General features: G+C 35.2%; 1 protein-coding gene and 1 long non-coding RNA gene across 11 annotated transcripts in view; one reads left to right on the top strand and one right to left on the bottom strand.

The window, feature by feature from the left end:
• The window catches only part of LOC122571062 (SLIT-ROBO Rho GTPase-activating protein 1-like), a 43,623-nt gene that overhangs the window by 2,808 nt on the left and 26,577 nt on the right, over window positions 1-14,238 (top strand). The window contains exons 1-2 of one of the 10 annotated variants that reach the window (XM_043734299.1): window positions 4,159-4,761; window positions 6,374-7,356. The exons of 5 other annotated variants lie outside the window; for them this stretch is intronic. In XM_043734299.1, coding sequence (XP_043590234.1) covers window positions 7,281-7,356 — 76 coding nt within the window. In that variant the 5' untranslated portion in view covers window positions 4,159-4,761; window positions 6,374-7,280. Of the gene's footprint in view, window positions 1-4,158; window positions 7,357-14,238 lie in introns of those variants that run through there. 4 more of the 10 variants (XM_043734298.1, XM_043734300.1, XM_043734302.1 and 1 more) reach the window with 4 other exon arrangements.
• Window positions 7,439-14,227, bottom strand: LOC122571067. Its single transcript, XR_006317940.1, has 3 exons — window positions 14,091-14,227; window positions 10,379-10,502; window positions 7,439-9,623 (listed from the first exon to the last, which is right to left on the bottom strand). It is a non-coding gene; the product is annotated as an uncharacterized LOC122571067 (long non-coding RNA).

Raw genomic sequence — 14,238 nt, 5'->3', positions numbered from 1 at the left:
ACAAACTTTCAAGGTTGTTTTTATTTTACTTTAACGCGCGTACTGCCCCCATCCCTCTCCATTTTTTTCTCCCACTCCTTACTCTTTAGTGAACACATTCACACCGAACACTTTCAGACGCACTGTGGACGTACGTCTATATATTTCTTGATTTCTCCAGGCGCATGCGCATATTCTCATTGTTGGTTGCGACTCCTTCCACACAGTCGTGCCTGACTGCGTCGACCGTTTCCTCTATGCATTCTGATTTTTGTGTTTATACCACGTTGCACGGTTGCAACATTGTCTGCTTTAATATCGATTTTAGTGACCCGCCGCTACGCGGAGCGCACCACGCTGGTAGACGCGTCACTTCACAGACGTGTTTCTACATTTTGTTTATTTCCTGAGTAATTTAATCCTGCTATTCTCACTGAGTCTATATGACCCGAAATGAATTTTACAATATAATTTTATTTTATTTTTATTAATTTACTACTTTTATGTACTCCACTCTTTCTATAAATGAATTACTCCAAAAAAAGAAGGCATCTGAAAAGATATAAATGTAATGAAGCGAGAACAGCAGATTTAAGTTTATGTAAGCGATAGGGTATTGATATAAGATTTATTGAATAACATAATGTTTTGATACATAATAATTTATAAAGGAGGTATTGAAAATAATTACGTATTGAGAGATTTGGAATAATCTCTAATACTTATCTGAATAAAAAACGTTCATAAATTAAACTTATACTGTTTTTTATTTCTATTCACTCTTTCTCATTAAACTGGAAGTAAAATGTAGAATATACGTTTGAAAGTACTGATCAATGTTTTAATTAAACTAATTAGGGATTCTTTAAGCATTGAAAATAATTCTTTGATAAATTGTCGGCGGAAGAGCTTGTTCACAAGAAAAGTTAAGAATTTTTGTCATTACTTTAACCGTAAATCCGGTGGAGAAATCTGAATAAAGTGAAGAGTAAAAAGGGAACGACATTTCCTGCTTTGTGCGGCAGATGTTTTTACGAACAGACACCATTTTTAGAATGTCAAAGAGGGTATCTATCCCAGCCAGTAAAAGATATGTATATCTTTCATTCGGGTACTATTGTGATTACATGTTTTACTTAAATGTTTTCCAAAAAAATTATATTTTTTTGAACGCAATGAAAAGATCGAATTTAGATAGAAATTCGTTTTACCGATTAAAGATATAAATATAAAATACCTATTAAAAACAATTATTCTACTTTCAATATTTTATATATTATTATGTATCATACGCATTCTGTACATTTTTGTATCTTCAAATCGTATGCATAAAAATCTGCAGTCTAGTTATTCGGTTATTAAAATATTATAATTTGAAGTCCCTACATATATATATATATATATTTATCACACATTGTAATCCCTTTGAATAACTTCAAGGATATTTTCGATTTTCCCGATCTATAAATATCATGAACGAAAGTTCGGCCTCCTAAACCGCTGTGTAGAACAGCGAACACACATATACACAGGGCGGTATAATTTTTTGATGCACATGTGTAAGTGCTAGCAAGGGCATTCATTTTATTTCAGCTCATTAGCGACTAAGTCCTACTAGGATAAAGGCGAAGGAATTACAAAGAAATAATATGTCTCCCTAACGTCTATATCATTGTTAGATTAATTAGCTTGTGGCGTGCGTAAATTTTCATCTAGATGTACGACGTTAACTATCGGAACGAGTTACTAATTGAGATAAATCGCCCGAAAAGGGGATCGGATAATTCCTTCGTAAGGACAATCGAATGTCGTTGTATATACAATATGGGTGCGTTTACACTCCGAAAAACGATTATAAGATAAAGAACGCGGCCTCTCACCGGGTAAATTGTGAACTTGCAGGAGGAAATGTCGCGAGTTGTACAGAAACACCAATAGAGTTCGCTAACGAGATAGCAAGGCGAATAAAGCGCCTAGGGTTGTGCTGCTGGCATTTAACACTGACGGTATACATATAAGAAAATACTCGTTGCACTTTAAATTAATTCCATTTCCCGGTATATGTATCCTGAGGGCTGTCGAAAAAATTAAGCAAGAGACACGGTGTAAATTATCTTATATTGTTACTTGGAAAGAATGCAGTAGAACTATTTTTAAAGTATAGGGTAAGACAATTAAATTAAAAGTACTAGAATCATTTCATATCTTTAATTAAGAAGAGATAATAAAGAAGAGATATAGGGAATTTCTAAAAATGGAATAATCAGAAAGTGTGATTAACCAATACAAGAATAGTGTGCATGCATGCATACGATATTTATATTTGTGTTAGTCTGGAATGTATAACATAGAAATTGTAAAATTGTACGGAAACTTTGCGTGGAGAATAATTGTTTCAGGTTGACACTAATCTGATGGGTCAACAAAGACTTCTGGATAGGTGCACGGTAAGAAGTCCAAGTGGTATTGAATCTGCACGCTTATCTGTACGAAGGTCGGGACTCCGAACGATCTGTAGCTTTAAAATAGCGGTAGCGGTACTACGTAATGATCACATGAATAGAGATTCAGTTTTAGAATAGTACACATTGAATGAACTTCATCTATACTATAAGTAACTAACAATTTTTTAATGTTTGAAATTAAAATTACCATATAAAAGGGTAATGATGACAATCATTATTACTACTATACGATAATTATAAAGACTAGATTGCTTAAACAATTGATTTTAATTTAATGCTGTTTGATAAGTGTAAAATAGACATTGAAGAAATATAAATTTGTATAGTGTAATTTTCATGGAAATAATTTAGAATTTAAATTGAAGAAGGAACGACATTGGCCGTTACTCACCATAAGGTTAGCGGCATCAATGAAATGGCGCGGTATCCCATTGAACCACTTGGCTGAGTCAGCCAATTGCGAGCGCGCTAGGTTCAGGGTACATTTTTCATAAGTGCTTTTACGACGTTTCAGATTTAGTACGTGATTATGTTGGAAACAAGTGCAGTTTCTTCACGAAAAGGAAAATAAGTAAAACAAACGAATCGATATCGATCATTATCATTGAGAATAAATTTTAAAAAAGGATTGATTTTTGAACATTTTTTGAAATACAATATTACTTTCATTCAAATCAAGTTTATGCTGTTAATTGTAGATACTATCCTCTTTTCATGTTTCTATATTTGTAAATTTAATAATAAAAGTATCTTTTGTCGAAATCAGATCCAATTATTATGACTTGGAAATTAAATAACAGATGACGCTAATGATTTCACAATGCTCGTATTTTGATCTTAGAGCAAGATTAAATGCTCTCTTCTTACGTAGAATTTATTGTTTTATTCTTATAAAATTCTTGACCTCGATCATAATAATTGACATAACTTCCACAATAATTCTGTAAAATCAAAACAGAAGTGCATTTATATACTACTGTCTTTTATTTCATATTCGGACTCTTAAAATACTAAGAATCAAAAATAAATAAGAAGATGAATAGAAAACAGTTTGACCATGTTTTTCTTCACCAGTTGGCGATAAAGTAAATGAAAGAATGCAGAAAAACTAACAGTGGTAGCAACCTGCCGATAAGCTAAGCCAATCGTAAGATGATCCCTGAGTGCCTTCGAAGTGGCCGATGAAAAGCAATTTGTTTCAGGGTGCTGAGTACATCGAATGAGCAAACGAGATCCACTTTTATATCAAGTGTAATCCCTCTCTCTCTCGATCTCTTGAATTATCTTTAAGAAACCAGAGAATCGTACCAGAAAAAAACATTTCATTAACGAACAGTTACCAATTTTATACATTATATAAGATAGTTCGTGTTATAACAAATATTATAAAATTTACTAGACTCACGTAAAACAATGTTTAATTATGTACTTTAACCACTCTTTATCTTAACTATCGAACGAAATGTAATGTGAAGTAATTTATGGAAATCACGAGAAAAATGAAAAAAATATAAGTATAAGTTACTTAGAAATCTGGACGCGTGGCGCTGAAATGGTTACCGAAATGGTTAAGTGTTTGTTGACCAAGCGAAGAATGTCTACAATTAGACGACATGGAACCGTGTGTATGATACGCATGTATCGCGTGAAATAACCGCGTCGAAACGAAGAAAAGTGTTTCCACGTGGTACAAGTTCTACGGGGATGTAGAGAACAGAACCAGCGAGAGCACAAGCAAGCGCGCAGAGCCAGAGAGTAACGTACACACGGTGGACACGTGCACTCCGTTTGATCAGAGTCACAGTCACGGTCACGCTTCGAGGGTTGGACGAGCCTATATAGAACACCACGGTGGGAGACTGGTGTACAGAGAGTATAACCATGCAGCGAGAGAGACGAGGAGAGAAACAAAAGCGGTGGCGCGAGTAACACTCATTGATTCCCCTACCAGCTCAGCGGCCATCTCTTTTGCACCGTTTCGCCTCACTTTATTGCTATTATTTCATCTCTTTTCGTTACGTCTCTTTCTTGCTACTGTTCCCTCATTAACCCTCTCCCTCTTCGGACAACTGTTATCTCTGTCCTCCGTTTTCTACCTATCTCCCTCGCTCTCGTTACGTATGCACGATATACACTTTCCGCTCGACGCTTCGACAACGGTATTACGCGATTCAGTTGATTTCGAAACGGTGCATCGGGAGCGCGGAATTTCTCTGGTATATAATCGGTTTTCTACAGACTCGTCCCCTTTTCCGTTTGCAAGTGAAACGCTTTCAACGTAGAAAGTTTCCTGGCCGATTCGGCTTAACAACTTCAAGTGTGTTCTCTTTTCTGTTTTTTTTCCCTCTTCTACTGTTTCCTTTTACACTGCACCGGCCTTATGATCCGTGTATAGTAGAATCGTCGTGTCTACTACTGTGAGAATCAGCCGTTTTGAGGACGTGCCAGTGCCTCACAATGGGGGAAAGCAAAGCGCGCCAAGAGATAAAATAACCGTAACCGATTGTCTCATTTTGGCTTTTCTTTGTGCGCGACCAATTTTTCATAAATGGCCTCTTCTCTGTATTATTTTCTGTAACAACATCGATACAGATTCAGCTATTTTGAATTTTCCTCGGAATGGATAAAGCCGATTTTATTCTACAAAATCGAATGTTTCAATTCAAAGTAATAAACTTCATCGTATTCTTTGCTTTCTTTTCTACTTTCTGCTTACAAATTTCCGATAAACTAGATATTGAGCTGAAGATATAACGTGTGTCAATATTGCGCGCAAACTCTTTATCATGACTGATCGTGCACAAAAATACGATAATCCACAATATCAATAATTAGAAGCACGTAAACTTAGCCTAGTATAAAATCTATCGCGAGATACTAAATCAAAATATACGTCATCTGGAATTTTTAGATAGTTCCAGTTTTAGAAGAAAAAAAGGTTCTTTAACTTTTTTAAACTTTTTCTGCATTTCTTTCTACCATTTAAGAGATTTCTCGTTTGAAAAACGTGTAACATCTCATGTTGTATAAAAAAAAATTCTAAATTTTAATTTCGATCGAGTATCGTATTTTCAAGGCACGACGGTGAAGATCGGTGCGCGGTCTGCCTAAAGTCATCGGCCAAGGTATATACAAGAGAGAGAATCCTCTACACGTTCCGGAGTATGCAGGGGGTGGCGAGTCAGGAGAGCGAGAGAGAACGAGAGAGAGCATGAGAGTAACCGGTGTGTATGTGGTGTGGTGCGGTGTGTTGCTACTGCTGCGGCTCTTCAGTGGGACCGAGGGAGAGAGTTTAACGCGACGATAGAGGAAGAGAGGGGAAAGGAAGGTGGGGCGAGCGAGGAGGTTAGAGCAAACGCGAGAAGAGCACCGGTACGGAACCGAGTGACAAAGAGAAGTGAACAAAGAGAGAGAGAGAGAGAGTGAGAGAGAGAGATGGATAAAGTGAGAACGAGTGCAAAGGGAGGGAGGTGGTGTGCAAGAGAGAGACAGAAAATCCGGTTGCCTGGCGACGAGCCATCTAGTTCGATCCCAGCCAGCCGACCAGCCACCCTCTGGGCGCAGGAGCAACGAGAGAAGGCGACTACCTTCTGCCTTCGTTTCCTTTTTCTTGTCATTCTTAACTTTCTTGAACCGCGCCGCGCCTTTGTTTCCCTGGCCTGTGCGTGTTGGTCAATCTTCTTGCCCACCCCTTTTGGTTCTTCCTCACGTTAACATCACAGAATACATACGTTAGTGTACCGTATGAACGAACGTTGGTGATGGGTTTCGGTTAGACCGGGAAGAGAGAAGTGCACACGTTTCAAGGCCGGAGCGGTCGGTCGGTCGGTCGGTCGGTCGAGTGCATTGCATTACGTTGCGTGTAAGAGCGCGTGTGCCGAACGATGGAAAGATCGCTGTGAACTCACAGAGTTTCGTTTTGTTGCGAGGATGAGAGTAGTCCTTGGAGTAGCGGGCTGCGGTGAGGGAAGCCAGGCCTGAAGGGAAGAAATCAAGAAACGGAAGAAGAAAGAGTGTGGTGGTCCATTGGTGGGAGACAAAGCGAACGAACGAGTTAGAGAGGGATAAATAAAGAACCGGTGCGTATATGCGTATACCAGTTGTGTGTGTGTGTGAATATACACACATGTTCGAAGAAAGAAGAGAGAGTAGTCGAGCGACAAGAAGAACATTTGATAATGATGTGAAGCCGATGATGAATACCCGCGGTTTCTCCTATGAAATGGAGGTCGGTCCAATTGTCGATCTTGTCTTTCAACGAACGACAACGAGCGTATAAATCGAAAGTATCTTCTCACGAAATGCAAAAATACACATTCATCGAGCTCCATGCCGATCACTCGAATCGTGAATCGAATCGGTTTTACGATTGACGAAAAGAAACTAGAGCGTTCCGGTAATGGTGGTGCATTGACGGAGAACCATTCTGGAAAGAAGCTTGGAAATCTTACCGGAAAAGAAGTAAGCGAGAAGATTCGTTTCTACGCACTTGATCGAGTTGAGTTTTGCTCTAAATACTCGCCGTACGATAATATTAATCGCTAATCAACGAGGAACTCGATCTTGCAGTAATTGGTGCGCTCTAGGGATATTTTTAAAAAGGAACAGAGAGAGAAGGTGGCCCATTGAAAGAACTTGCCAACTATAACGGATCTTGTGTCTTTTTTCACCCTGTTTCCCCGTCTTCCTTTTTTAATCGCTGTATACTCTCCCTCGATCCATCTCGCTCTCTCCCTTCCTCTTCCTTCCATTCCCCCTTTCTTTCTTTCTCTCTCTTGCTCGTTCGTTCGTTACAGCCGATCAACACGAATCGAGACCTACGCATAGTCCAGCAACATGTTCCAGTGCATTATTCAGCAGAGAAACGGATGGATTCATCCTTATAACCCCGATACTAAGGACGTACTTCCAGGTATGGTTCATTAGATGCAAATGCGTTCGCTTTTTCTTGCATCTGAAGTAGCTGGGGATGAAAGAAATCGAGCATTAAACGGAACAGTAAAGTTCCTAGATCTTTCCCCTCGGTGATAGTTCGATACACCAAATCAGTAGATACTTAACCTAACCTAAAACCCGTAAGTAGTTATTCGTAGCTCTTTTTTATTTCTTTGAGTTGTCTACGTTGAGTAATCATTACGTAAAACATTAGTAATCATTCTACGACCCCTACTCATTGTATTATAATTCGCATAAGCTCTATACATTATTTGTCTACATATCGATTTCATTGAATTTTAGTTTATAAGCATCGTACATTTTGGTTTCGACATTTTCGCGTGCATTTATACCATAAGTCTCTTTCATTCGTCCACAGTTTTACCGTGATACATTCGCACAATGTGTGCGTTATACAATATTGGAAATTCTAGATAGACGAGGACATCTAATGCCGCTGGTGTAGAGTAGTGCGAATACTCGTTTAAATGTATAGAATTTCTCTCGTCGCGTTACTTGGAACGCGAGAAAAGCGGTGCGGTGCAATGTCGAGCTCGAAAAAATGGTCTTGGAGGTCGCTGTATCAGCATTACCAAACAAAATATTATCAAAAGAAATTATATTATAAATTCACAGATTAGAACATAAATGTGTAATTTGCATTAATTGTAAGTTTATAAAATCTATATTTTTAAATGTAATAGAAATTTTCTAGTTCGCAATGAAATTTTGTATTTGACTCAGAAAAGAATTACGATATAAATATTAAACACTTAATCGCATAAATAACACTTGCCAAGACGATATATATTATTTAATCTAACGATTGATAAAGATGACTTCAATTATTTCACTAAATACATACATATTTACTAAATAAGCATGTTATCTTTAAATGAACAACGGGCGACGCATTTTATTGCGTTCGTGAGAATTACAAATTCCAAGTATCCAATTACACAAACTGAACAAAATATCAGATGTAGAAAAAGGTTCTGTGTTTCTATTGTCTATATTACGGTCTACAATTTACAGCAGTAAATACTTTAGTTTAAGATATCTTAGCGTTTTTTACTACTGACATCTAATTTTTTAAGTATTATCATTTATCACCTTGTTTTGAGGTATGCAGTAAATAATGATCAACATAATAGCGATTGATAAAGTATACCGCCAATACTGCATTCTCATCGCGTTTTAGCTTAATCAGAACTATTTACAATGAATCTAAGATTTTTTTTCTACTCTTGGTATCTATATTGTAGTAGATTAAATTTAAGATATAATATCAGAAATATTGCAGAGGATATTTTGATTTCAAAAATTAACCACTTATTAGTAACGATATAGTGATGATAGTATTGAATCATTATGTTCAAGAAATGGAGAAAAGTTATTGAAATCAATACATAATATTTAAGAAAATAATTAAAAGTATTACAACTTTTTGTAAATCAAAATACATTTTGCCTACACAGTTCATACATAAATAGGGAGAATTCTTATATCAAAAATCCAACTTCAGTTAGTTTGCAATTACTATTAAAAATCAAAAGTTTGAAAATCATCAGTACATTATAGAAAGAAATAAAACGTATCATAATAAAACTACAGATAAGAATTTCCCTACCTGTACGCTTATCATTAAAAAAAATAGAATTCTTTCCTATATTTAATAGTATAAAATGAAATTATTAAATATGATGTCATTTAACCTTCCAACTAAAATGCCGATTCTCCGTAACAGTGGAGATTGGCATTCGGATTAATTACGAAAATTAACCGAAGTCTTTCCAGCATAATTAAATTGTAGACGCTCAGAAAAGTCGCTCGATGGTGGTAATCACATTTGCAAAGGGTAATTACGTAACGTCTTTCATTTCGAGCTTTGTCTCTTTGAAAGTGATTAGAAGGAATATCGAGAGCAGTCGTTTTTTCTCATGATCCTCAAGCGCGGCACCTATTTCTTTCTTTCATTTATGTCTGCCTCTTTTCTAGAGTTGAATGCACCGCAAATGGCATTCTCGATTCCGTGTACCGGTGTACGTTTTTGCCTCGATTGGATTCTCATATTGAACGAGGTTTCTTTCACATGTTAATTGGAAAATGCCTGTGGAGATTTGCTGTTCTAACAATGTGAAGGGAGTCGTGATATTGTTGAGTATGTACATGCTACATGTGGAGTAGATGCACGATTTGCATCGAAGGCCAGCCTTTTCTTTTTTGGAGTTTTCCACGATAGATCTGTAAAAAATCAATTTCTTTTAGTTTTGTTTCCTTACAATATTTTTTTGAGAATTTGAATAATTTTCTATGATTTTTAATCTTTTTATTTTTCATATATTCTTTATTTTCATTTTTCTAGCATGAATTTTATATTTTAGTCGATAGTTTTAATATTAGAGAATATGTCTTAAACTATCCCATATTAGGCTTTTTGCATAGATTATACATACCAAGGAATATATGGTTTGTTCGTAATATTTCATATATAAAATTAAATTGATTTTCGCCCAAGTATTTTGAATCGATCTGCGGTCTCTTTGTTTCGCGTATGAAAATGACATTTAGAATGACATTCATTGTTTAAGCGATATTACATTATGATTGAACTGCATAGTCACTACGAACCTATGACCTTTCTGCCACCGAATCATTATTTTATAATTGTATGAGCTTATTCAGAGATGATAATAAATTTTTTATTTTTTTCAATATGATGCAGATAGTTCAGAATTTTATATGTTAATTTTAATTTCAGAGATTTTACGTTCTTCCAAATGTGGTATTTATACCATAGTATACAAGTTTTTGGTTATAAATTAGTGGCTATTAAAAAGAAACAAAGAAAAACAAAGGATTTTGAGTAAATTCAAAGCCGTTTTTCTTTTCTTAGGTACACTGAACGATTAAACAAAAGACACTTCCGTGAGCGATAGCATTGTATCAGAACAGAATTACATGTTATGTATCCGTTCTCTGAACGAATTCGTTCCTACCATATGGCGTACGAACTCTAGCAGCTAGCTTCCGGTCGAGATGGTTATGAAGGTTCCCCATGCCATGCGCCAGAGAAAATCAAAGGGGTTCCATATGGCTTCCTTGTCTGTCGGAACTTCTAATCTGCTTCCAAAACATTTGATTGAAAAATCATGTATTAGGTCGCCCGAAAAGTTTTTTTCGTTTTATAAGGAAATAATGGATGCACGACATTTTCCGTTTTATATTATTTTATCGAATTACGTATGATCCATTTTGTTCTATCAAAATAAAGATCACAACGTTCGACAGATTAGGTTTCATGTTTGTATAAAGATGCATCGCTGTAAAAGACGTGTCTGTAAAAGAAAGACACTTTTCGGACGACCTAATACTTATGTTTGGAAATTTTAAAATAAATGATTTTAGAAAAATATATATCATAATATAGATTATAGAGAAGAGAAATATATTTTTTTAAATAGTAAAATTAAATAATAATGAAATAAAAGTTACTGTATATATTTAAAAATGAAAAGGGAGCACTGATGTACTAGAAAATAATCTAAAGTTATTTGGAATTTGGTTTTCATCTTTAACAGTCCAACTAGTGAGTGAAATAATCTCATAAACTGTAAAACCTTCTACAAAAAATTTTCATTTCGATTCGAAACGAGATTCCCCTTTTCTCTTCTGCAATTTCAATTTCCACACGCCAATAAAGAAGCCAACGATAAAACGCGCAGATGTGTTTAGTCCAATTACTCCTTTCGCGTAAAAGTCAACAACGCTGGGAACGTAGTCAGAAAAACGATGAAATAAAAGAAACGCAAACGTTTTAAAAGCTTTTTTGTCCGAAGAATCAACACATTACCAATCAAATGAATTGCGTTTGAATAGATCTTTAAATGAATCTTTATAAGGATTAATAAAATATTTGGCGCTATGGAAATTAATATATTCTGTGGTATTATTTCTTCCATCAATGACGCATTATATACCTTGTCTCAATTAGATTATGGTAGAGCAGCGACGTTAAAATTTTCATTTAACTAAGGACCATGCATTTATATTAATTAAATTAACAACCTCAGTAACATAAGTTAAAAAGATGAAAGAAGAACCAACATTATTTTCTAATTGCATATCCTTCTTTACTTAGTTTCAAAATTTAAAAATATGCTTAATCTTTGACTAGCATTGAAAGTGCAAACAGTATTAAATTATAAAATATATTCTTTTTAATAAAATTTCTTATAAAGTAGCTTACGAAGATGATCTATCAATTACGATAAACGATACGATAGAAAACGTTAGGGCAGATCTGATTTATATGTATTCTTATTTCCTTCTGCAAAGTTTTCAATGCTTGGTTGCGACGATTCGTTTAGGAGGGCGCGCCGGTCGCAACATAAATCTTGATAATTGACGAGGCGCGTTGTTCGTCGTGAACTACACGGCTAATGGGTAATTCTCGTAGCAAGACTATTGAGAGGCCATCGCACTATCTTTCTGACCTGCTATTACAGTAGATAGTTTCTAGTTTACCACGCACACGTCACGCTACAATTACGGGATACATACACAAAGGAACCGATATGCATTGGATTTTAGATAACGAAAAGTGAACTGAACGCGCAATATCCATTTTATGCTTCCCTTCAATTCGTGCAGGAAGGAAGTTGATAGAGAAACGTTGCGTTGCATATCAATTTGTGCGCGCGAACTCGTGCGTGAAGATTCTTCTCCCTCCATCTTCTCCATAGATTTGATTTAATTGTACCGATTTCTATTTTATTTTTTCCTCTTCTAAAGGAGTACCGGTTAGAATTTTCAGTATATTGGCACTTAAGTACTTTGTTATGAATTGCGTTACAAATTAAAAATACATGTACTATTCTGCCTTCATATAACTGAATATAGTTATTTTGTTTTTTGTTCTCTTCGGGCTAGAGTATTGCTTAGGATTTTTAAAATATCAATATTTGAATACTTTGACCGAATACAGCCATTTTGTCTTTTGTTTCGTTTGGGAAAAACTATTGGTTAGGATTTTTAGCACCCTGAAATTTGAATATATTCTTTCATACTAATTGTATTAAGTCTGTAAAGTATATAGACTATTCCATATTATTACTGAATACAGTTTCACGTTTTAACCCGCGCGATATGTAAAGGTTAATATCTATTAAACTTTCTAAAGTTCGAGACCTAACCTTGAAATCTACAACAAATTTTACTTTCACATTCCATTCCCGACAAATAAATTTATTTCTTCACCATGTAAAAAATAAAATTATGAATTTAAATGAACGCAGTTCGTAAAGTAACTCGAGAACGATTTAAATTATCCATTTCCTTTTTGGGTTTTATTTTTCGCCCGGTAACGCAGTCCGGTGCAAGGAAGAGAAAAAAATTAATTCAATAGAGTCGTCAACCTCTTGTACGCATGACGTGTTTGTTCGTATGACGGTATCGCGAACGATAACGTGGTAATTGGCAACTAACTTGTTAATTGTCGTGGTTCACCCCTCCCAAATCTGCTCGAACTGAATCACGTATTTCGCCGCTGCGTCGTTTCAAACACTGTTCAATGGTATCTGAATTCCTGAAATTCAACTTACCGTGCGAGCGAAAACTTTTCTTTCCTTAAAATCAATATTAAAAAATATTAAATTATTTTTAAATGCATGAAAAATGCATCAAATATTAAAAATTAAGTTAGATTTGAATAATAAACATATGAACGCTGCTTTGGTTATTTTATAGGAATAGTAAATCGTTTTTGTGATCAAATTGCATTTCTTAATGACCTGGTTTTCTTGAGATCGCTTGCCTAACCACGAGTATGTTTGTGTTGGTTATCAGAATGTCGGACCAATGTTCACTGTCAAACAGTCGTATACATGTAAAGTGTGATTAACTACGAATACGATGTGTTAAGTATGTATAATTCTTAACTTAGAAATGGTTTACTAATCTTTGATGTATGTATATAAATGTAAATCTAAAAAGAATGTATAAAATTAGCAATTATCGTTCCAATTTAGTATGTTCTAATAAAATAATTTTTTCAGATAAGAAAATGTATGAGATAGTTGTTTGTAAACGTTTGCTTAGATCGATTCATGAAAACTAGATTAAACGCTATCTGTAATTGTGCGTGGAGTGCGCACGTGATACGAATAGATATGTGTTTCTTTGCTTATGCGTTTGAGAATGCAAGATCTTTCACGGTATTAATTTCCGGTCATTAATTTGCAGATGAACATCCAATTATGAATTTACATCGAATATATTGTAACTTATTCCTATTAAATTCGTGCTATTTGATCTGACAACTTTATATCGTATGTTACAAATTATAAATTACTAACTTAGTAAATTAGTACAAATTAATTTTATCGAACTATTGTAAAAAGTGGGAAATTAAATATCATATAATCACTTAAAATTCAATAATATAAAAAGTTACTATTCAAAATTTAATAAGGTTAAAAATAAAATCTAGAATTTCATAAAAATGTAAAAGTTTTCGAAACTACAGAAATAGAAATCTCTTCAAGAGACCCAATAACATTGAACATACTATTTTCGTTTCCATAAATCTCCTCTGAATCGTCGCATTATTCAATAGCAGTTTGAGATCACCGTATATCGTTGGCTTAATGGCGTTCGCGCAAGTGTAAACGCACACGACCGAGCAAAGTTAAGACGGATGTGTGTACATACATGAACATATAAACGTCGGTAATATACACAGTAGGCGTACAGAGAGGAAGGCGCGTGCGTGTAGGCCTCGCTGGTAATTGTGGTTAATTTAACGACAGTCAAAGCAACGACTGCCTGTCCTTACTGGTCAGTTCACGCGGCCAGGTCC

This window comes from Bombus pyrosoma, linkage group LG9 (assembly GCF_014825855.1).
Source record: "Bombus pyrosoma isolate SC7728 linkage group LG9, ASM1482585v1, whole genome shotgun sequence".
Taxonomy (NCBI): Eukaryota; Metazoa; Arthropoda; class Insecta; order Hymenoptera; family Apidae; genus Bombus; species Bombus pyrosoma.
The sequence above is the reverse complement of the archived record's forward strand: the minus strand, read 5'-3'. Positions and strand labels throughout refer to the sequence as shown.